This window comes from Elephas maximus, chromosome 21 (assembly GCF_024166365.1).
Source record: "Elephas maximus indicus isolate mEleMax1 chromosome 21, mEleMax1 primary haplotype, whole genome shotgun sequence".
Lineage (NCBI taxonomy): Eukaryota > Metazoa > Chordata > Mammalia > Proboscidea > Elephantidae > Elephas > Elephas maximus.
In genome coordinates, this window is record NC_064839.1 from 70,605,379 (window position 1) to 70,631,349 (window position 25,971).

Here is a 25,971-nt window from a genome sequence, read left to right on the forward strand (position 1 = left end):
TATATTGACAGTATCCTTAATAATATTCTTGTCATCAGCAGCATGCCTAAACTGAGTCCTAAGCCAGGAAAGATACTGAGTGGAGAACCTTTGGATTGTTTATATTTTTCATTGCTCTTTATGCTCTAAAATCATACAAAGGTCCTTTTTTTTTTTTAATAAGAGGTGTTAAGAAGCAAAGCATTTCTGATGTCACCATATTTTTCCTGAACTGCAAATCCCTATTTCCAAACCCCTTGCCTGCAGCTCATGACTGGGCTGTTTGTCCCTCAGATTCAACGTGTCCAAAGCAGAGCTCTGTGCCCCAGCCTCCTCAGCATGTTCTTCCTTCCGCAGCCTGCCGGGCGTCCACCTCCCTCTTCATTTCCTCTCTCCTCTTCATTCCACTTACCAGCTGAGAACTTCTGAAGCTTATATCCACGGCATTTACTAAGTCTTTTGGCTTTTGGATAGACCTGGGTCCAGTGCTTTTTTTTTTTTTTTTCCAAAAACTAACATTCCTATAAAATAAGGTACAATCGAAATGATTGTGCTATCCATACTGACATTTTTTTAAAAAGGAGATTAGTCTGGGATTTACTCATTTTTAAATGTAAGATTAATATCCTTTACCTCTTCTTTGCTTGAAGCAAGATTCAGCCAGACCACCAGCACTGAAATAATAGTAGACTATATTTTTGGTTTTGTTTTTTGTATGTCAACAGAGCTGTTCTAGTCTGAGGGCTTTTAAGATAACAAGTAACTTGACAGCACCTAACAACAAAAAGCTATTATTTAAATGAATATTCTTATTCCCACTGTTCCCCCTCTCCACACGTACTTACCCACACCCACACTTATGTATCTATCTGTATCTGGAGACCTGGCGGCCTAGTGGTTAAGAGCTTGGCTGTTAGCGAAAAAGGTCTGCAGTTGAAATCTACCAGTTGCTCCTTGGAAACCGTATGGGGCAGTTCTACTCTGTTCTATTAGGGTTGCTATGAGTCGAAACTGACTTGACGGCCCCTAACAACAACAACATCCATATCTATCTGTAAACAGGTATACATATACATATGCATACATTACTGACAGAATATCCAGGTGTCTCTAGCCTGTGACCCTTGAAGAAATCACGTCTGCTTCCTCACAGGATAATTGTGAAGATTAAGTGAATGAAGGAAGATAAAGCTCTTAGCAGAGTAAAGGCAATAGACGAGTAAGAGAAATGGTAATTTTGATTTTATTATCTTTACTGTCCATCGGGAAACCCTGGGGGTGCAGTGGCTAAGTGCTATGGCTGCTAACCAAAAAGATCAGCAGTTCAAATCTACCAGGAGCTACTTGGAAACTCTATGGGGCAGTTCTACTCTGCCCTATAGGGTCGCTATGAATAGGAATCAACTGGATGGCAGTGGGCTTGGTTTTTTGGTTTTATTGTCCATCAAATATCACCCAAATCTTCCATTGATTTCTGAGACTCAGTTCCCTATGGTGTTGACCAAACTGCAATACGAGTTCTCCTACAAGCATCCTGAGTCACCAAATACACTTTTAAGCTGCAGAAAGATTGTTTCCTCCTGGAGCCAGGGCTCTGCTGTGCAGCAGGGTGCAAATATCCTCAGTCTCGCAGAATGGTTTTCATCACAGATACCAACTGGAAAATAATTTAGAGATGTTTTTGATTGGAAACAAATTTTGACCCTTGGTGCATTACATGCAAAATGTTTCCACTGCAAAGTGTTTAAACTTTTACTACAGCGTTTATCACGTTGTATTACAGTCACCAATAGGGTGACCACACATTCTGGTTTACGCCTGTTGTCCTGAAGTACCATCTGGTTTAACATTTTAGCACTCTCTGAAGTGTCCTGGTTTAAACAATAAACTCTATAGTCACCCAAGTTATGAGGCAGGTGCTTGGCTGCAGAGACTGAGGAGCACTGGGTGGTCCTCAGCTGACTGTGGGCCTGTTTGAGCAGTCGTGAGGTGGTCGTGAGGTGGTTGACCCAGTGGCCTCTGGCTTATCTGCATGCAGATATGGGGCCCTGGTGGCACAGTGGTTAAGAGCCACAGCTGCTCACCAAAAGGTTGGCAGTTCGAATCCACCAGCCGCTCCTTGGAAACCTTATGGAGCAGGTCTACTCTGTCCTTTAGGGTCACTAAAAGTTGGCATTGACTCGACAGCAACAGGTTTGGGTTGGTTTGTGGTTTAAGGGCTGTGAGGGGAAACTTAGGTGCTGAGGGCCGAGGGCGGAATCAGTAGAGGAAAGTAAGGAGGACCTCGGAGACTATGGCTCAGCCCTGTGAGGAGAGATTTCCTCTTCTCAACTCTGTGAAGAGTACAAAATATTCTAAGACAGTGAGGACTGAGGAGAATTAGCACCATTTTTGCTCTTTCAGGGCTTGTGGTTATAAGCATATTAAGAGACGGTGCCCTGGGGAAGGAAGCGAGGGCAACGAGACACAACTGAAAAGAGGCTTTGCAAACCTAAACCTCAGAGAAGTGAGGAAGCAGCTAAACCTGAGTTTCTGAGAACTCCAAGAAATATTCAGCTGGGGAATTCGCCTGGGTCTTAATCAGCAATGCAAAATGTAATTTGGTTTAGCAAAATTCTAGTTTTGAGTATTCCATTTACAGGGCCAATTACAAGCCATCCATTAAATTGGAATTTTTGGTAAGCAGAACACCTCCTGTCCTGGCAACAACAGGAACTGGCAAGAGGAAAGTTTTCTGAACAGACAGTACCTTGATTTTTAGCTGAAAATTTTTATTGTGAAAGATTCTTTCAATTTAAATGGGATGGTATCTTCTTACAGCCAAGGTGTGTTACTTTGACATTTTTTGAATATTTGGTTTGAGAACACTTGCCAATGTCAGTTTATTCATTCCACAAATGTTTATTTGACCTTACTATTTTCCATGCAAGGGGCCCTGGAGGCGCAGTGTTAAGAGCTGGGCAGCCATCCGAAAGGTCAGTGGTTTGAACCCACCAGCAGCTTAGTGGGAGAAAGATGTGGCAGCCTGCTTCTATAAAGATTTACAGCCTTGGAAACCCTATGGGGAAGTTCTACTCTGACCTATATGGGGTTGCTATGAGTCGGAATCTAGTGGCAGACAATGGGCAACAGGGCTATTTGTCATGCGTTGTGCTGAGTGTTCACTGCAATGTCAATACACACATCTGCTCCCGTGGTTTCTTCTATCATTTCTACGCTGAGGACTTTCCCACAATATTATCTCTAACCCTTGTCTCCCATCTCAGTATTGTATTACATTTCTAAAGTGACTGCAGAATGCCTTCCCATATTTATCCTATCTGTACATTAAATTTAACCGGACTGAAAGGAAATCCGTTATCTTCTGCCCATAACTTCCCTTTCACCACCGCGTTCCTACCAACCTAACCAAACTTGTCCTTCGCCTGGATGCCCTTTATCTATAGCGGCAACACCTTTTTCAGACTCTTCGGAGTAATTTTTAACTACCCCTCACTGCCCCACAGGCAGTGGTGTATCAAGATGATTTACTTCCAAAATGTCTGTCAAACATTTCTTCTGTAACTTCCATTACGAATGACAATGCAGAGTTCAGATTTCTGTCATGTTTTACTTACAGAATCACAGTAGCCTCCTCACTAATTCCCTTCAAGTACTTTCAGGTGCATCTCTATATTTTAGTTTGGCATTAGAAAGATATTACCAAAACACAGATCAGAAACTACAGTTTTCTCCTCAAAGATCTCCAATTGCCTATAAAATGAAGTACGAACTCTCTCTTTTAGTGTGCTCTGTCTCCAACCTACATTTCTCAGTCTTTCGTTCCACTACATCCTTGCTCCCACTTTACCCTCCAACTCTACCCAGACCCACCCAGCGCTGTCGAGTTGATTCCGACTCTAGTAGGTTTTTTCCTATCCCATGGCCCCATGCACTTTATTTCCATGGCTTTGATCATGCATTTTCCTTACCCAGTAATGCATCTATTGACAAAAAATTCATCTTTCCACACTCAGTTAGTCTTAATAGCTTGCTCTTTCCTACAAGGAAAACCTGGTGGGGTAGTGGTTTAGAGTTCAGCTGCTAACAAAATGTTTGGCAGTTTGAATCCACCAACTGCTCTTTGGGAACCGTATGGGGCAGTTCTACTCTGTCGTATAGGGTCACTATGAGTCGAAACTGACTTCATGGCAATGGGTTTTTGTTTTTTCCTACTAGGCTTTTTTTTTTTTTTTAAAGTTCTTTCAACACATTTTCTTCTGTTATTCATTAAGGTTAGTAATTGTTATGGATTGACTTGTGTCTCCCAAAAAGATACACTTAAGTTCTAGCCCCTGTGTTTGTGACTGTGACCTTGTTTGGGGGCATAGGGTTGTCCTTTGGAGATCTTAGGCTCCTTCTTGTAGTGTCTTATAAAAGGGGAGGACACGGAAACAAAGTCACGCACAGGGGAAAGACATCATATCTACGAGCCAGGGGAGCTAAGAAATGCCTGGGACCACAAGGAAGGACCTTCCACTACAGAAGATAGAGAGTACAGCCCTGCTGAGGTCCTAAATTTGGGATTCCAGCCTCCAGAACTGTGAGAAGATAAATTTCTGTTCTTTAAAGTCACCCATGTTGTGGTTTCTGTTACTGTGGTCCTAGGAAACTAAGACAGTAATATACAAAAATACTTGGTAATCGTTGTCTCTTTTGGTTCCCACTAATGGTCTTGTGATCCTCCAAAAGCCACGTACCTTCTCTAGGCCTCTGTAAAATTGTGGTGATATATAAAAAGCATACTTTGTCTCACACACTTTGAACATGTTATCGGGAAGGACCAGTCTCTGGAGAAGGATGTCATGCTTGGTAGAGTAGAGGGTCAGTGAAAAAGAAGGCCCTCAACCAGATGGATTGATACAGTGCCTGCAACAATGGGCTCCAGCATAACGATTGTGAGGATGGTACAGGTCTGGGCAGTGTTTTGTGCCGTTGAATGTTGGGTTGCGATGAGTTGGAACCGCCTTGACGCAATCTAACATCAACAACAATATAAAGCATTATAGAGTTGTATGTGACTACGGCTGAATTTCTCCCACCAAACCCTTGAGGACAGGAGGCAGTTTTCATCATTTTTGTCTCTTTCACTGTACCTAGTAAATTTCTTCCTTGTACAAACTGGGCCCTCTTTAAGTGCTTGCTGATGTGAATACTTCAGGAATTAAAACTTCACTGTGATGCAAAATCATGCCCTAATTTCAGGTCATGTTTTAGGTACTTGGGGGCTATACTAAAGCCTGTTGCCACTGAGCGACCCTATAGGACAGAGTAGAGCTGCCCCACAGGGTTTCCAAGGAGCAGCTGGTAGATTCAAATTGCTGACCTTTTGGTGTGCAGCTGAGCTCTCAAGCATTGTGCCACTAGGGCTCCTTGGGGGCTATAGTGAACTCGAATATGTATAGGAAAATATGCATGGCAGAACTTGAATGTGTGAGGAATGAGATTTCCCTTAAAGTTCAATGGTGCGGAAGCACAAAATGGATCAGAATGGCTTTAGGAGAGCAGATCTCCACTGTGATGTGATTGTCTATATTAAGGCTTTAATAAGTTGATATAATTACAATAGAAAGTATTACAGACATTCTGAGTCAACGAAAAAGGAAAACAGTAAGGAGGGGTAAAAGTTTTTCCATTTAACAGTACAGGATAGCAAATGTTGGCAATATGTAGGGGAGAGTGATCTTAGCTATCAGAACTTAAATGTGCAAAGGCGCCTCTAGCGTGAGATGGATGCATTTGGCTATTTCAGTCTGATACAAAACATCAAGCATTTGATTCAGGCAACTTCCCTTGCTCTGATTCCATAATCATCAAACAACTTTCTGTAGGCTGGTGAAGAGGAAAATGTAATGATCACATCCATAAAGTTATCACTGAAACATTTCCTTTGGCTCTGGATTTAAAAATCAATCTCATGGAAAGTGCATTTCCTTGAGGTGTGTTGACAAAACCAGATTTCTGAGTCTTCATGGCTGTGAACCAGACCCAAGACCAACAGAAATCTGTCATGGTAATAAACGTCACCCTGTGAGTGCTGTTACAAGGCTTTTTCACCTGATCCAATATGACCTTGGCCTCATTTCTCCGCGTTATTATTGAAATGACCATAATCTTTTTTGGATGGCGTTTTGGAAAATACTACGAATTATTTTCTTTGTTCCAACATTAATTAAGGAACTTAATTATGCGGTAGGAACGGGAAACTCTAAAATGAGATAAAATGAATAACCAAATTCCTTCCTAAACATGATGGCCCCGAATGCATTTTGCAATATAAAAATATTTTAAAATTATATATATATATATATTTTTTGGAAAAATGGTGTAATGAAGCAACTAAATTGCGGTAATACTAAAATTTGCACACATTGAAAATAGAGACAACGACATGGAAATTATTTAACATGAAAGCACTCGCACATTTTTTTGTTTTGATAAACATAGGCAAATCTATTGTTCGATTTTTACAAATGTCATCTTTGGTTGTTTATTATACCTTCAAGAACATTTCTGTGATGCTTTTGTTGGAAGAAATTCCTTTTTTCCTGAACTCTTCTGGACAGGTTTTTTAATAAGATGATAAGCATTGGTACTGCTGTCTGAGGTGGTTAATTAAACACAGAAGCAAAATACGTACTGTATTCACCACCTAGTAGCTAGTGATATTCAGTAATTTGGTTTTAGCTAAACATGCCATTGATTATTTTAAAATATAAGTACACGATTAAGTTTTAAAAAGGTATATTAAGTTGGACTGCAAACTTGTAGTTTAATTTAAAAACTCAATTGCAAATTAGGTCATGCTAAAGATTTAAGAAGTGTTTTTTCAAAATCAAAAAATGGTTTTACTTTTTAAAAGAGCTTCATCTTAATTTTTTAAGTTAAAAACAGAAAAACAAAAAGTAACCTGAGATCCCAGAATTCTTTTTTTCATTATTGCAATTTTTGAAATACATTAGGGAGAGGAGACATTAGTAAAACAATTTCTTCCAATAGCTTCCTTTGGAAAATGTCAACAATTTAAATATTTAAAAAGTGATTAACTACTTGCAAAGAGACTGAAAACAATATCTTAGGTAAGTGTGTCCGCAAAACATACATATTTCTGATTCAGACTTTTAAGCTGTCAATACCCGAGAGACAATGCCATTGACGTGTACCTGGCCCTAGTCCTGCCGGTTAATTTTGTCCCTGGAGAGTGGTCTTAGGCGACAGAGTGGCGTCCGGGCTTCCCAGGTTGTTGTACTGACAAACTGCAGTGGTGGTAAAGTCAAGGATCCTGACAAAATCTCATTAATCATTTTAAATTAAACCCAACCTTCCTGTCCAACCATGCCAAGAAGAAAGCCATTTTTTAAAAAAAACAAATGGAAATTTTCCCAGTAAGGATTTGGTATCTCTCTCTCATTGGTCTTTAATTCAATTAAAAACAAAAAAAATTAGACAGAGATAAAATAAAACAACCCACTTCTGTAAGCTTGAAAACAAAACATTTGTCCAGTTTTGAGTTAACTGACTGACCAAGTATCTTTTAAAAAAACAAAACAATTTCGAAATAACATACATGGAAACATTCTGGGAGGAAATTTTACTAGTTAAAGTAGGGACACAATTCTTCTGAATAGGTTCTTGAATTCATTTTGTTATATCTAAAATATACAGCCCTTAATAATATTTTAAAGAAGAAAAAAAATTCATTATCCATAATATTTAGTATATTTTGTTCCAGCCTTTTCCTTCCATGCATAGGCTTTTCCTTTGTTTTATATAGTGATGATTGTAATCTACTCACACACACACGCACACGCACGTATGTGTATGTATATATATGTACAAAATACATATATATATATATATATATATATACACCTAAATATGCACACTTGGATATCCTTTTTAATATTTATTACTAGTATGAGTGTTTTCCCATTTTATTCACAAACATCATGGCTTCATAGTAGCATATCTTGAGGACGTAGCCTTGTCTACTTGAGCAATGCCTAGCTTAGTGTCTGGTGCGTGGTGTGCAGTCAAATATTTATTGATTATTTCTTAGAACAGTTGTAAGATTGGGGCATTTCAGTTGTTTCCACGTTTTCTTTTTAACTAAAAACAATGACCTGATTAAGGATGTAATATGATCTATTCCTTATTTTGGGCAATTTTTTTAGGATGGGTTCTCAGAAGTGGACACATTCACTTAAGAACGCTTAAAAAGAGACTGTAGGCAGTTGTGTTGTTAATAGTGGCATTTAAGAAAAAGTTCACTGGAAACATAGGGTAACAAACTTTGATTAGAATAAATATGTTGCTACTTTCAATATTAAAACTTCTGAATAGGGGTGCTTTCATTGAGCACCATAAAAATAACATTGTAACAAATTTAAAAGGCTAATTCAGAGAATAACAAAATCAATGACAAACTCTTGAAGAAAAACAAACTTAGACAATCTTAAAGTAGCAGTGATTCATCCAGCTATGTAAAATTGGAAATGCTGGAGAGATGAATTTATATCTAGAATACTGCATAAGTTGAATCTGTCTTAATGTATACTTTGGTCTGGACACATTTTCTTAAAGATGGAAATAGTAAAGGTGTCTTTCTATATGCTTGTACAGAAAATGAACCAGAACTTAAATAACTCCATCAGATTTATTGAGAAAAGTTGTGGGCCAAGATCTCAGAGGAACTGAGAAGGGTTAAAAAAAAAGGGATAATATTTCCACCTGCAAGAACTGAGAAAGTGGCCCTGAAGGAAAAAGAACCTGAGAGGACTTTGAAGGATGAATACACATATTTCAACAGGTAAATACAGGGGAGGGGTTAAGAACATTCCAGAAGAAAAAAAAAGAGCAAACGAATGGAAAGGCGAAAATACAGGGTGCGTCTAGTAAATATCGAGATTAACCTGTTGCCATCGATCAACCTGTTGCCATCCAGTCAAATCCGGCTCATTTTGAAAGTGTTAATTTTCACAGCATGTACTCAAGAAAAACCCTGTAGTGATAAATTTAGAGGGCTCTAAAAGTTTTAAGCAATTTTCTCCTTTCCTTCCTTCATTTTTAAATACAACCTATAAAATTTTTTTTTTTTTTTTTTTTATACCTTAGAAAACTAACTGGTGACTGTGTATAGGAAGGACTTACTAGCAGTACCCAGCTGGTACGTTTTTTTCTGGGCTTGAAACAGCACAGCCCTTAGTGGGGAAAGAAGGTGCAAGCAGGTCTGAGTTGCAAGGAACCATAAGTACTCTCGTGAGTTGCAGTAGAGCTCAGATTTCACATTGGGCATGAAAGTATTTAGCTAGAGACAATGTCAAAACCATTAGCATTACTGTAATTTTATAGCCTCCAAGGAACTCAGTCCTAAGTAGAAAAGTTAGACTCAGAAAGGCTTGAATATAGATAAGAAAAAGTGTTTACATAAAAAAAAAAATGGGCTGCAGTAAATACAAGCTCAGCATTCTCTTGAAACTCTCCTTTAGCTCTTGGGATTCCTTTCTTCTCTGATCTTAGAATTTTGATGAATCCTCTTTTTAAGTCTTATCTTTCTCTACCAAAACCTAAAATGTTATGCTTCCCAGCTATTTCTTTTATTTTACTTACTCCCTAGGGGAGTTTACTTTTCCCATGCTTCAAAAAAAAAAAAATCTTTTTTTTTTCACTCTGCATAATAAACTCCAGCTACTAATATGATCCCTGTTACCTGATTAGGGTCCGTGCCCTGGAGCAGTTGAGCCAATGAAACATACTCCAAGTCAGAAAGAGTGAGCAAGTTTATTAAGGGGATGGATACATCACCAGGGACTCAGCAGCAACACAGGCTGTCTCTGTGGAGTCCCAAAGAGCAGTTCTACATTAGAGCTTATATAGACTCTTACAAGGGTTACAAGTGTCTTTGTAGTCCCCTGCCAGACATTTCTTTGTTATGCTAAAGATATACATATCTGATACCTGGGCTCCAACTTTCCTGTGGGAGGGCGTATGCCACAGGTAGTCCCGCCAGAACAAAAGGTTATTCACATCAGTTTAAAACAAAGAACAAAGTCATTAACATTTTGTCAAAACAAAGTCATTAACAGAGGTATGTGAGGAGGCAGGCAGAGCAAGAACAATTTATAGGTTTATCATGGCCTTAGTTAAGCTCTCAGTTGCCCATTTTGAAAAAGGAGAAAACATGCTGGGTGGTATTGGGGTCACATCCCCAAACGTACATATCCAGGCTTCACCTTTTTTTTTTTTTTTTGAACTCTATACTTACTCTCCAGCTGCTCTCAATGAATGTTCTATTGCCACTTTAAAATTGAAAATGTGCAAAATTGGGATTATTATCATTCCCATTTCATTCCACTGGTTGCTTCTCCTACTAGGTATCTTTGATAACAAGATCACCATCCTCTCAGGTCCTTGTATTATTCATTAAACCCTGCCAATTTCCAGTGTTTTTTTTTAAAAATTCATTCCTCTTCTAAAACTTCAGCCTCTTCCCTAGTGTAGGCTTTCCAATAGACCTAGCAGGCTGGGAGCAGTCCTTGGCCTTAATAAGATCACATTCTGATGAAAGTGATGGGCATGTAGAAAATTATAGTAGAGTTATTATAATAAAGATACAAAAAAGTGCTGTGGTTCACAGAAGCAACAGCAATTAACACTCATGGTATGTATGATAGAAATTACATTTGAGGCAGATCTTAGATGATGAGTAGGAGAACTTTAGATACAGAAGTGAGAGAAGGATATTCCAGAAAGAAAGAACAGCTGTGCAAAGACAAAGACAGACTGGATCGCACTGAGAAATGTTGTTACGGATGAGGCTTTAAAGATAAGACGAGGCCAGGCTGTGAAGATTCTTGTACACCATGCTAAGGAGGCTATATCTCATTTTGTAGGCAGAAAAGAGACATCAAAAGACTTTAAAGAGATAAGTGTCAACAGAAGATGTGTGTTTTAAAAGAGAAATCTGATGTACCTGAAAGAAGATCCAGTAGTTCCCAACCTCAGGTGTGTCTTAGGCTGGGTTTTTAGAGAAGCAAAACCAGTGAAGCATATACATATATATGTATGCATGTGTGTGTGTGTGTTGAGAGAGAGAGATTTTTATCAAGGAAATGGCTCATGCGGTTGTAGAGGTGGGAAAATCTCAAGTCTGTAGGTCAGGCTGGAGGTTTCTCCTGACTCACATAGCTGCAGAGGATGACAAATTGCAAGATTGGAAGGTAAGACAACAGGCCACTGGCTCACAGGCTGCTAAGGGTGATGAATCTGAAGATTGGCAGGTAAGCTGCTAGCTCAATTCCCAAAAACCAGAGGTCAGATGGTGAGCCAGATACAGCCAGTGAGCTTTGCCAGAAAGCCCACATATATTGGATGCAGGCCACACCCTCAAGGAAACGCCCTTTGAATTGATTGGCTACTTATAGCAGATCACATCATTGCATAGCTGCCAAACTACATTGTAACTGCCAAACCACTGAGAATCAGGGCCCAGCCAAGTTAATATACAACCTTGACCATCATAAGGTGATAACTGCCTCCCCAGCAGGCACTTGGAAATATGTGGGAACATCATTTGTACATCATGATGACTTGGGAGTGGTACTGGCATCTAGTAGGCAGAATCCAGGCGTGCTTATGTCCTACCTTGCATGGGCAGTCTCCTGTAATGAAGAACATACTTCCCAAAATGTCAGTAGCATCCTCACTGAGAAACACTGAATTGCCAATTTACTATATAAATATTTACTATTAAGTCTTTTCGGAGACAGAATATTAAAAAATTTCTACTTAGCTAGTTTTACAAATAACCAGGACTAAATCTCTATTCATTAGGCATAAGAAATAGTAAAAAGAATACTGCTCAATCAGGGGGTGGTGTTTCTACTTCAAGTCATGACCAGGTAGATCTTTCAGACCGACCCTCCAACAGATAAAACCATAAGCTCTGGATGAAATATAAAAATCAACTACCTGAAAATAAGGGAAAGCAATCAAAGGAAGGCTGATTCTGTAAGGGAGAGAACACTTGGAAGAAAGGAGAGCATCAGTTGAGTTTCCCACTTTTATAGCTTTTAGCCAGAGGGTAGTGCCAAGTCTGCACCACGTAGAGACCTATAGTTTTGTTGGCTTAAAGAACCATAGAACAGAGTTTGGGGCAATGACAGCTGCTAGAAAATGCAAGGGGGAAACCCTGGCAAGGAGAGAACCAGAGAAGAGTACATGCACAAGACAGACTCCAAGTAGAGGAGCCAGGTTATAGAACTGAACTGAAATTTCAGTGGCCACCAGATACAGGGGAGCCAGAGCTTGCAGCCAAAGTTCAGCCAAACTAACTACCTGTTTTTTTCTTTCTTTTTTTAAGTGTTTGGAGGAACATATCAGAATTTAGGGCTTCTACATTTCATTCACTAGGTTCAAGACACAATATAAGTTACTCAGCATACAAAGGAACAGGAAAATGTGACCAAATCTCAAAAGACAATCAAAGAAGACTGACACTGAGATGGTCCAGATATTGGAATTAGAAGATAAGGATTTTTAAGCAGTTATTTTAACTATGACCAAGGATATAAAGGAAAATGTGCTTCTAATGGATGTAAAGGTAGAAACCTTAGCATAAAAAGAAATATAAAAATCAACTAAGTGGAACTTCTAGAACTAAAAAACAGAATAATTGAAATAAAAAATTAACTGAATGGGCTTAAAAGAGAGTTATAAAATTGTCAGTGAACTTGAATATGGATCAAGAGAAATAATTCAATCCAAAGATAAAAAAAGATTCAAAAAAAGAAATCAACAGGGCCTCACAGACCTGTAGAACAGTATCAAGAGGTCTAGTATATGTGTAATTGGAGTCCCAGAAGGAGAAAAAGGAGAAAATGGGGCTGAAAAAAATATCTGAAGAAACAAAGCAGCCAGAGAAAAATTACATTATTATATACATGGGAGAACAATTTGAATAACTACTGACTTTTCATTGGAAACAATGGAGTGAGAAGACCCTGGAACATCTTTAAAGTGTCAAAAGAAAAAAAGAAACAAAAACAGTCAATGAAAATCCTCAAAATATTCAAGAAGGAAAACTAAATATTTTCAGATAAAAGAGAACTAATTACTTAATTTCCAGCAGACTGGAACTGTAATAATTTTTTTTTTTTTAAGTTCTTCAGGTTGAAAGGATCGATACTAGAAAGAAACCTGAATTTTTAGGAAGGCATAAGGGCATTATAAATGATAATGTGAATAAAAATAAAATAGTACTTTTTCCTTAATCTACTTAAAAATGCATATGACTGTTTAAAGCAAATTATAACATTATATTTTGGAGTTTAGAAAATATATGTAATAAGAATTGTAAGATAAAGGATGAGGGGAGAAGGTAAATAGGACTATACAGTTACAACATCTCTGTATTTTATGTGAAGTGGTGCAACAGTAACTGCAAAAAGGCTGCATAAAGTTATATAATAGTGGCTTGGTTTACATAACTATGCATTTGTGAGGATTTGTTATACTACTTAAGCATACTAAAGATTTATATTTACTGTATGCAAATTTTACCCCCCCCCCCAAATCTCTAGTTAATGCTTTGCAAATTGAAGTCTTTAGGAAAGCCATGTACTGATGTTGACCTATATCAACGTAACGTGGGGTTGATGGATGGGTAGATACATGATGAAGCAAATACAGTAAAATTTTAATTATAGAATCTAGGTGGTGAGTATATAGGTACTATTTGTAAAATCTCAATTTTTCTATGTGTTTGAAATTTTTCATAAGAAAATATGGGAAAAAAGAATATTACCAATATATTTGTAATGAGATCAGGGTGGGGGGAAGAAAGGAAAATAAATTAGGGAATAAGGGATACAAAAAACAAGAGAGATAGTCAAACTAAAACAGAAAGGCAGAGAGACAAGGATGGAAAAAAACGCAGAAAAGATAGGAGAGAGTAAGCAAAGGGAGAGGGCAAGTTCCCATTCACAGGACAACAGGAGCCACAATAAATAATATCACTACTCTTTGTCTTTGAAATTTAATCAGTTTTTAAGTTAAAAATTAGATTTTGTCATAGAATTCAAATTTATGCACATATGAAAATTATTTAAATATATGCTTTAGAATATTAGAAACTCTATTGTCAGCCTAAAAGTCCCTTTTAGACTTTGTCAGTCTAAAAGAAGGATGTCATGCTTGGTAACGTAGAGGGTCAGTGAAAAAGAGGAAGACCCTCAACAAAATGGACTGACACAGCGGCTGCAACAATGGGCTCAAGCACAGCGATCATTGTGAGGATGGGTGTTTTGTTCTGTTGTACAAGGCGTCACTATGAGTCAGAACTGACTCGATGGCACTTAACAAAAACAAAAAGCCTGTTTAACATTAAAAAATTGTTTGGTTACCTTACGTTTTATCCCTGAAAAATCTGTACTGCATCATTCCATCGTAATATTACCAACCACTACTGACTTAGGGCCAAATCTTAAAGGAAGCCTGAGAAAGAGAGGGTTAACTGTGCTGGCAGCTGAACAAAAGATGTGTTAAAAGATTACTATCTAGAAGTTGACATGAGGAAAGACTGAAACAACCCATGAATTACAATCTCCTTCTTGGTGTTTTTCTAGTCCCCTGCTCCTTTGCAGTCACAGCATGTACAGAGGAGCAGAGCGTTAACTGCTGTTTGACCTTCCTTAGCCCTCCAAAGACGGCGATGTAGTGCTGAAGATCAAGTGCTCTTGTGCTATATCCCATAATAAGTGATGCCAAGGGCTGCCGAGAGGACTCCATCTTGAATATCAGCAGGTTCCATCTTAGGTTCCAGATGCCCGTGCAATCTAATTAACATACACTGCCATTCTGAGAAGTACCCTCCCCTTGAACGAAGCCCACCAAATATTCATTACTCTACTGTCTCCACTGAATCCATATAAGCCCTAGCCTTGCTTCCCTTTTGGAGAGGCTTAGATCCCCGCTGACTCCTTTTGCTTGACTCAAGCAAAATAAAGCTTGCTGAAGTTTGTCTTTCGCGTGTATTCTTACTCGGGAAAAGACAAGAACCCTTTGTGTCAGACTGGCAACTGGTAACAAGCCTCTGGTAAAGAGTTTCTATATTCCTCAGTCCCCTCCCCCCCATAAATAGCAGCTATGCCCATAACATAGTGTTTAATTCTAAAGCTGATGTTTTTTACTTAGAGGTATTTCCAGGGAATTTCTGAATTATGATATAAACTCATTGCTACCTATTGTTCTAACGCTTTGTATTTTAATTATTAAATAATTGCTAGTTAAGATATGGAAACCCTGGTGGTGTAGTAGTTACGTGCTACGGCTGCTAACCAAGAGGTCTGCAGTTCGAATCCACCAGGTGCTCCTTGGAGACTCTATGAGGCAGTTCTACTCTGTCCTCTAGGGTTGCTATGAGTCGGAATCGACTCGACGGCAGTGGGTTTTAGTGGGTTAGTTAAGATATACTTGATACATTTGCTCTTCATTAAGCAGTACTCTTCCTCTCATTACCAATCACATGACACCTGTGAAGGCAGAGCCCATGTCTAGGCATCCCTGGTACCTAGCACAGTGCTTAACACATGGTAGGTCCTTCACAGATACTTAATGAATGAATGCAGAATGCTTTCACAATAGCCCTTTCTCAACTGATTCTGTACAGAGATCATCAGGATTGGGAGAATGGTAAAGTCTGACTCATTACTTGGATACAAGTAAGAAAAGATTTACTAAAGCTCTGATAACGTTTTGTTCTTGTTATGAAAATTCTAGATTTTAACATATTTTGCTATCCTAAATGGTTTAAGGACTAATCAAGACCTGACTAAAGCAGAAGTTTTAAGAATAAAAAATCAAATGATATAAAAATAAGTGCTAATTTGCAAAGTCATATAGTAACAAATAAATACCCTTTTCAAAGTTCAAAGAAAAAGGAAGTTGGTATTGGAGTCTATCTGAAGTCAGATCCAACTTTTACACAGACAATAACCTCAGATCAGAATCAAATAAATACGGAAGTCAGTTTGAGAGAAAAGGAAAAACTTTAGTTAAAATCTTTACAATAAAATAATTATGATTATAAATCTCTTCAGTTAAATATGTACACGTTACATGGTATTTTAAAAAAGAATGGAACTGGGCATAGTTTTTCAGGCAAATCTAATGCACAAATACACCGTCTTCTAAACTAGTGTCAGTTTTACATTCTTAAATAGTTATGTCAGACAATGGCTCTGCTTTGTGCAAAACATGATAAGCAAAATTAAGAAAAATTCTGCACTTTCCCAAGGAAATTACTAAAAAAGAAAGTAGTAAAAGAAAAACAAAAAGGTTGTACACTCAAGCTTGATTGTACAGAGGCTAGAATGACCAGCACTCCCCTAACTCCCGTACCTGCCAGATAAGTCCTGCAGCAGTTTTAGTTTGAAGTTAAAGGTCGAAGTCCTAGCAATTGTGCTTTTATGCGGCCACGTGGCCAATTAGGTAGATGTTGTCATAAAGGTGCCCTACAAAATCTTCACTGATGTTTTGAGCAGCACGACGGGTGTTTCGGATAAATTCTCTTTTTGACATTTTATTCTTCACATGAGGGCTAGTGAGGTCAATGGAAAGGAGAATCAGAGAGTAGCACAGCACATAGACTGCATCTAGAAGGAAAAAGAAACACTTCAAATTATCAGCTGGTTTAAAAAATACAGTCCCAATGGGGTTATATAAAGCAAAAATGTTCAAAATTCCAAGTGATCAAGACCAGAGCATAACCGAGCAGAGGGTAACCACCCCATCCAGTCTGCCTGGGAGTTTCCCGGCACTGGCACTGAAAGCCCTGTGTCCTGAGACAGCTCTGGGCGCACTGGGATGGATGGCCATCCTAACTAAACACACATTCAGTTATATCCAGAATTATGAAATTCAGCAAACATGTTCTTCAATTAAAAAAAAAAAATCTAAAAAAACTTGAGGAGTTTATAGTGAAAAGTCATTCTATATTTAAAAATTTCAGAATTGGCTTTATTCGTATTTTTGATTTCAAATGTGATATTCCATTCAACTATCCATAAAATACATCTGCACTGTCACTATATTTATCTTCCCATTTTAAAAAATAGTCACAGATTTGTTTACATAGAATGTTTTTACAGAAAACTAATTTAATTTGAAAGTATTTTTGATAATTTAAGAAGAGACTAACTTGGAACTAGAAAATTAAATATAAACAACTTATAAGATTATTGAATATTCTCATTTGAGAAAAGCATTTTAATGGCCTACAGGATTTACATATTCATTTCAAAAGTAAATATTTGGTGAAAAGATTGCTATATCTGGGTACCATGCATCAAAACAATTTTCTTCTTTACATAGTCTCAGGGTAATATTGGATGTTTAATACCAAAACAGTATCAAACATCACGATGTTCGCTACTACTTCTGATAATTACCTGATACTTGGCTACCACTATGGTGTTTACATCCGGAATCCTATAGTCTTAAGAAAACTAAGTTAAACATTATGTCTTGTAAAACATGTTGAACATATTTTGTAATCTCTGCTTAATAAGATGAAAAAAAAACCCAGTGCCGTTGAGTCGATTCCGACTCATAGCGACCCTAATAGGATAAGCACAATAAAATTTTTCAGATGAAGAGATGTGAACTTGTATCAAATGAAAAATATGTAGGAGACTCAGGCTACACGCACATACACAAACACACACACATACATAATGAAAACTATTGGCATTAAAAAAAAAACTTAGTAGAGAAATTCCAGGTGTTACTAAAAGCTTTAAAATTTTTTTTCAAGTTTTCAATTAGACTAGTATAAATATCCAAATTTCAAACACGAATCATTTTAGAGAATTTACATAGCTAAGTCTACCTTTCTTCCTAAAACAGCATACTTACTATATAAAAAACAACAGCTAGGCATACTAACGTACTCCTTCTACACTCCCATACATGATGTATTCTGCAGAGTCACTGCTACAACCAGGAAAACAAGTATCAGGAATTATCACAAGTACTCTTCTCTATGGTGAGAAAAATGTCTCATACTCTACTGTTGTTACCTGGAGACAGGGCAGAAAGGAAGTATTTCACTCTGATATTCTTACCAGGACTAAGGCCAAGTTCTCGCATTAAATCAGGGTTACAAGCACAGAACCTATGTGAGAACTTTGTTATAAGAGTTTCAAGATACTCCCCACGCTCTTCAGGGGCATGGATATGACGAAAGAATTCTCTCAGTGCATTTGGCAAGAATTGGTTTCTAAAATTATGCAGTGTCACAAGGTCATCCAAGACATCTCTCCTGGTAGAAAGAAAAGAAGACATGGCTTCAGTTAACATTTTTCTACTAAAAAAAAGAAAGTGTTGAAAAATCATAAATTATCATTTTTAAATGAATACACTTTATTATTGATTACCAGATCAGCTAATCCTGTAATACAGATGTAAGTCTTAAAACTAAAAAAAAAGAATTTAAGTATGATCATTTAAGAAATTAAAAATTTTTTAAATCTTTTAGGGATAGATTATAACAAAACAAGGTAAAGCTAGTGATTTAATTATAAAGTGAACAAAGGAATTTTCCAGTATTAAAAAGGCATCTTCAAGTGCTTTCTTGGCTAAATCCATATAGCAACAGAATTCTTTAATTAAGAAAATAATGAGATTCTCCATCTTCCATACCAATCCATATCATCCAAGGTATCTTTTATGTTAACATATATGCAGTGTCTACCACTTGTCTGCCAGTTTGTTGTACTGTGGTGGCTTGTGTGTTGCTGTGATGATGGAAACTATGCTGCTGGGATTTCAAATGCCTGCAGGGTCACCCAGCGTGGACAGGTTTCAGCAGAGCTTCCAGACTAAGACAGACTAGAAAGAAAAAATTGGCCAGTGAAAATCTTAAGAATAGCAGCAGAACATTGTCTGATACAGAGCTGGAAGATGAGCCCCTCAGGTTGGAAGGCACTCAAAATGTTACTGGGGAAGAGCTGCTTCCTTAGAGTTCATCTTAATGATGGGGATGGAGTAAAGCTTTTGATTCATTTGCTGATGTGGCATGACTCAAAATGAGAAGAAACAACTGCAAATATCCATGAACAATCAGAACGTGGAGTGTATGAAGTATGAATCTAGAAAAACTGGACGTCATTAAAAATGAAACGAAATGCTTGAAGACCGACACCCTAGACCCGGGTGAGCTGAAATGGACTGGTACTGGCCATTCTGAATCAGACAATCACATGGTCTACTATGCAGGGAATGACAAATTGAAGAGGAATGGCATCGTGTTCATTCTCAAAAAGAACGTTTCAAGATCCGTCCTGAAGTACAACACTGTCAGTGATAGGATAATATCCATACGCCTACCAGGAAGACCAGTTAACACGACTACTATTCAAATTTACTCAACAACCACTAATACCAAAGATGAAGAAATTGAAGATTTCTATCAACTTCTGCAGCCTGAAACTGATCAAACATGCAATCAAGATGCACTGATAATTACTGGTAATTGGAACGTGAAAGTTGGAAACACATAAGGACTGGTAGTTAGAACATATGGCATCGGTGACAAAAATGACACTGGAGACTGCATGATAGAATTGTGCAGGACCCATGACTTCTTCATTGCAAATACCTTTTTTCAACAACATAAAATGGTAACTATACATGTGGACCTCACCAGGTGGAATCAAATCAGCTCCATTTGTGCAAAGAGACAATGCAGAAGCTCAATGTCATCAGTCAGAACAAGGCCAGGGGTTGACTACAGAATAAACCATCAATTGCTCATATGCAAGTTCAAGTTGAAGCTGAAGAAAATTAAAACTTGTCCATGAAAGCCAAAGTATGACCTTGAGTATGTCCTACCTGAATTTAGAGAATATGTCAAGAATGGATTTGATGCATTGAACACTAATGACCGAAGACCATACGAGTTATGGAATGACATCAAAGACATCATAAATGAATAAAGCAAAAGGTCTTTCAGGAGGGTAGCATATGATCAAGAACTGATGGTATTGAAGGAAGAAGTCCAAGCTGCACTCAAGGCATTGGGGAAAAACAAGGCTCCAGAATTGATGGAATACCAATTGAGGTATTTCAACAAACAGATGCAACTCTGGAGGTGCTCACTCATTGTCATGGATTGAACTGTGTCTCCCCAAAACATGTATCAATTTGGTTAGGCCATGATTCCCAGCATGTGTGGTTGTCCTCCATTTTGTGATTTTCCTACATGTTATAAATCATAATCTCTGCTTGTGGTTAAAGGGGATTAGGGTGGGATATAACACCCTTGTTCAGGTCACATCCCTGATCCAATGTAAAGGAAGTTTCCCTGGGGTGTGGCCTGTACCACCTTTTATCTTACAAGAGATAAAAGGAAAGGGAAGCAAACAGAGAGTTAGGCAGAGAGTTGGGGGACCTCATACCACCAAGAAAGCAGTGCCAGAAGCAGAGTGTGTCCTTTGGAGTTGGGGTCCCTGCGCGGAGAAGCTCCTAGTCCTGGGGAAGACTGAGAAGGCCAACAGACAGAGAAAGGCTTCCCCTGGAGCTGATGCCCTGAGTTCGGACTTCTAGCCTACTGAACTGTGAGAGAATAAACTTCTCTTTGTTAAAGCCATCCACTTGTGGTATTTCTGTTATAGCAGCACTAGATGACTAAGACAATCTTCTATGCCAAGAAATTTGGAAAATAGTCAACCAAGTGGAAGAGATCCATGTTTGTGCCCATTTCAAAGAAAGGTGATCCAACAGAATGTGGAAATTATCAAACAATATCATTAATATCACATGTAAGTAAAATTTTGCTGAAGATAATTAAAAAATGGTTGCAGTAGTATATCGACAGGCAACTGTCAGAAATTCAAACTGGATTCAGAAGAGGATGTGGAATGAGGGATAGCACTGCTGATGTCAGATGGATCTTGGCTGAAAGCAAAGAATACCAGAAAGATATTTACCTGTGTTTTATTGACTACGCAAAGGCATTCGACTGTGTGATCATAACAAATTATGCATAACATTGTAAAGAATGAGAATTCCAGAACACTTAAGCTCATGGAGAACCTGTACATAGAACAAGAAGCAGTCATTTGAACAGAACAAGGAGATTTGCACGGTTTAAAGTCAGGAAAGGTGTGCATCAGGGTTGTATCCTTTCACAATACTTATTCAATCTGTATGCTAAATATATAATCCGAGAAACTGAACTATGTGAAGAAGAATGCGGGATGTAGATGACATAACCTTGCTTGCTGAAAGTGAAGAGGATTTAAAGCACTTACTGATGAAGATTAAAGACTGCAGCCTTCAGAGTGAATTATACCTCAGCATAAAGAAAACAAACATCCTCACAACTGGACCAATAAGCAACATCATGATAAGTGGACAAAAGATTAAAGTCGTCAAGGATTTCATTTCATTTGGATCCACAATCAATGCCACTGGAAACAGCAGTCAAGAAATCAAACGATGTACTGCATCAAGAAAATCCTTTGCAGAAGATCACTTTAAAGTATTAAAAAGCAAAAATGTCACTTTGAGGACTACGGTGGCCTGATCCAAGCGGCTGTATTTTCATTCACCTCATATGCATGTGAAACCCAGACACGGAATAAGGAAGATGGAAAAAGAATTGATGCATTTGAATTATGGTGTTGGCGAAGAATATGGACCATGCCACGGACTACCAGGAGAATGAACAAATCTGTCTTGGAAGAAGTATAGCCAGAATGCTCTTTAGAAGCAAGGATGGAAAGATTCTATCTCACATACTTTGGACATGTTATCAGGAGGGACCTGTCCCTGGAGAAGGACATCATGCTTGGTAAAGTAGAGGGTCAGTGATAAAAAGGAAGACCCTCAATGAGACAGACTGACACAGTGGCTGCAACAACGGGCTCAAGTGTAATGATTGTGAGGATGGCGTAGGGCTAGGCAGTGTTTCATTCAGTTGCACATAGGATCGCTATGAGTTGGTACTGACTGGGTGGCATCTAACAACAACAACAAAAAGCCCAAACTAGTTGCCGCCGAGTCGATTCTGACTCATAGCAATCCTATAGGACAGGGTAGAACTGCCCCAGAGAGCTTCCAAGGAGCAGCCGGTGGATTCAAACTGCTGACTTTTTGGTTAGCAGTGTAGCTCTTAACCACTACGCTACCACAGTTTCCAAATAGCTATCTAAATACTTGCACCTTATGGTTCACAATAATGAAAAAGTGAAGGCTACAGCTTCCAGAAAAAATATTTGGCTTTGGTTTGCTATTACTAAGATGTTGGCTTTCCATTTTTTTTTGTATGTGTGCAGGTTTAGATTTTCTTTTTCCAACTTTTACAATAGCAACTTTCTCATTAGCAAGTTAAAGCTCATAACAGAAATGATGTGGAAAATATAGAAATCTTTTCATTTATTCAATTTTGCAACTAGACGATTGCTATGTAGTATAGTTTTTAAAGTAAAACTTAATTATTAAAAGCATTACTTAATTCATTTCTAATGGATACTTAAACTTTTTTTCTTTTTTATTTTACCTTTCATCAAGATAAATTCTCAGTTTTTTCCAATTTAATGTTCTTGTACAGAAGATAAACTTTGCTATTTCTTTTGGCGAATCATCTAGGATACCCTTGGACATAAAGTAGTTCACTCCCTAAGGCAGAAAGACAAACATATATAAACAAAATTAGTCTTTATTTATCAACTTCAACTATTAGGCAACAGTGGAACAATAACCATAAATTCTTTCCAGCATAAATAGACTTTTTATAGCTTTTACATGCAAAATACAAGCTAGGACTTGAACTGAAATTATTATTTATGGTTGATATTTTACATGCCATGAAAAGTAGGAAATTCAAAGTTAAGACTCCTAAAGAAATCTTAGTTCAATTTTCTGGCTCATGTCAGTTAAAACTAACTATACAGAAATATGGCGAGGGGGGTGGGGAAGAAGCCACTATACATACTTTAAAATAAGCCTTTCAACAAACACTTCCTCTGTCTAATAGAAAACATGACTTCTTAAAGCTCAGATACATATCCTAGTACACTTTTTAAGGAAATAGCTTCTTCAGAAAAAAACAAAAACCCATTGCTGTTGAGTTGATTCCGACTCATAGTGACCCTATAGGACAGAGGAGAACTGCCCCATAGGGCTTCCAAGGAGCGGCTGGTGGATTGGAACTGTCAACCTTTTGGTTAGCAGCCAAGCTCTTAACCACTGTTCCTCCAGGGGTCTTTGAGAAAAGAGAGATTCTCCAAATGAAAGGCTAATGTAATTTTATTCTAGAAAGAAAAATAATTAAACTATTTAACTTTAAGTAGGCACATCCCCAGGCTAGTTTATGGGTTATACATACTTTGACTTAAAGCACTGCTACATTCTGTAAGTATTTAGCTACAACAAACATTGAGGCAAAACTTAAGACAAAATGATTTTAATGTTTTTCATAGAATTTATCTTTGAATTTCCTTTTCTCTGCATGCAAAGTTTTCCAGAGAAGCATCACCCAGAAGTTTATACCTACATTAGATTTAAACCGACAACAACAAAACATCAACAACAAAATCAAACGCTGAAACCACTGTTCTCTCCTGTATGTGGAGGTCACATTAAAAGAAATGCCTTCTGTGGATCTGAATGTGCAGTGACTAAAATAAAAGGCAGGTGTGTTTATTTCAACTAGCAGCTCTCCAGATACACGCACTCCCATGAATGCTTATGTCTGGATAATAGCACATTGTGTGCGGTTAATTGGTAGAGAAAATGACGTATTATATACATGCGACGTACTGTTTTCACACATAAATTCCTTCAGCATTTCTTCACTTAACAAACACTTACATAATTCCCATAAGTATTGCACACATTAAGAATTCAGAGTTGGGAGAATTTTTTTATAAAAGACTCTTCAAGATAGCAACTTTCTCATAAAAATTTTATATTAAAAAACTTAAAAAGCAATTTGGTACAATGAGGTAATAGGGCTTTTGAAAAGTTTTAATTATCTGTAAACTGTAATTTAAAGATAAGACTTTTTATATACAACTAATTTTAAGATCCATCAGGATAATTTCCTAATAGCAATCCTATCAAATTCTCACGTGAATTTTATCAGTACAAAAGCAATGCTAAGGCACTAAAAAAAAAAAAAAAAAAAAAGTGTATATATAGAAGAGCAGAGTACGAAACTTTCTTGTCAACTCAATCTTAAGTCATATTTCAGACTGAATCCTGGATACAAGGGCTAGAAAATGTAACATGATCAAGGTGGAAAGCCAAAAAATTTGTTTGGAATGAGGTTCTCAGCAGTTGTCTGAGGGGGCAGGAACTAGAGAAATATTAATGCCTGTTTCCATCCTCTCCTCCATTAGTTTGAATACCCGAGAGTTGACTGTATATTTGCTTGATCTGCCTGTTCAAAAAAATAACAATATTTCAGAAGTATTTCCAATGCTTAATTTTAATCTAAATGATTCAAAGGAATGCCAATGAAGTATTATTATTTGATAGATCTTTTATTCACACCTACTTATACATAAATATGAAAGAGGTGTAAAACTCATTCTAATGTGCTTCAAACATGTTTTAAATAAACTCACTAATATGATCCATTATTATAGAATTCTCTATTATATGTGTCACTTTAATATCATTTGATGCTACTTTTTTGTAAAGTAACAGTATTTATCTCATGTAAATATCATAAAAATACACCGTTGGCTATTTCCTTTTTAATGGAATATGTGCTTTAAGAATATCTGACTTCAGTTCTCCAAAATCAATCACATATAGAGGAGTAAATGCATACACGGTCAAACAGTTTTAAGCCCAAGGTTGGTAACTGGGAACACAACTTGAAATAAGCCTCCTCTGTTTTATGGGGGAAGGTGGGCATCACTGTCAAGCCCAGGGTTCCTCTCCAGAGGAAGATTACATTAGACGGGATATTAAAATGAATAGTAAAGGACGATAAATAGAAAATGGCATGGAACCAGATTATAAATGTCTTCAATAAGCAAGCTGGCAAACATCCCAATACTTATCTTTTTATGTAAGCAACGAAATACAAAAATTACTAGAACGTGAATAACTGCATATTTCTTTAATAACTAGTGTATTTTTGTCTTTTAATAAAGCTTTGAAAGGGAACAGAAAGGTCGCTAGACCACATAGCATATTACTAATTAGTCAGGATTAGAACTCTCAGCAGTGTGTGTCTATGTGCGTGTGTGTCTCCATGTGTGTGTGTCTCATAGGCAAAGGAAATCATGAGCATTAAGATTAGTCTAAATTAATATAAATAAAGTTTCCAGGAAAAGGAAAGTTGTAGTTCACTGTAGTCTACATAAGTCACTATGTTGTTAGTGTCGTGTACCACTGAGTCAATTTTTGATTTATAGTGACCCCGTGTCACAGAGTGGAACTGCCCCATAGGATTATTTTAGGCTGTAATCTTTATGGGAGCATATTGCCAGGTCTTTCTTCTATGGAGCTACTGGGTGGGTTCAAACTGCCAGCTTTTGGATAGCAGCCGAGTACGTAACCAGTGCATCACCAGGGCTCCTTCATAATTCACTATGAAAGTGCCCAATTCTGGATGTCACATTTTACGAGGCATATTGATAAAGCAGAAATGTGGCTTTACGGCATCTGAAAGGCTGTGTTACGAGGAAAAAGGAATAGACTTATTGTGTGTAATTCAAGTGAAGATCTTACACTATTTTTAGGGTCACAGCCCCCTTTAAGTATGATCAAAACTAGAGAACTTCCTCCTGGAATAACGCAGATACACATTTAAAAAATATAAATTAAATGGTTAAAGCCCGTCTACAGACTGCAGGACAGGAATCCCCTCCAGATGAGGGCAGGCTGTCAGCGGCTGTCAGTTACAGGTGGGCAGGTTAGTGCTCCACACAGAAG

At 37.7% G+C, this 25,971-nt stretch overlaps 1 protein-coding gene across 2 annotated transcripts in view; it reads right to left on the minus strand.

Annotated features, from left to right (window-relative positions):
- Nucleotides 1-13,220: 13,220 nt before the first annotated feature.
- The window catches only part of FBXO8 (F-box protein 8), a 57,019-nt gene continuing 44,268 nt past the window's right edge, over nt 13,221-25,971 (minus strand). The window contains exons 3-5 of one of the 2 annotated variants that reach the window (XM_049863995.1): nt 22,580-22,698; nt 18,141-18,337; nt 13,221-16,670 (exon numbers count right to left, since the gene is read on the minus strand). In XM_049863995.1, the coding sequence (XP_049719952.1) occupies nt 16,483-16,670; nt 18,141-18,337; nt 22,580-22,698 (504 nt within the window). In that variant the 3' untranslated portion in view covers nt 13,221-16,482. The remainder of the gene's footprint in view (nt 16,671-18,140; nt 18,338-22,579; nt 22,699-25,971) is intronic. The other variant, XM_049863994.1, reaches the window with a different exon arrangement.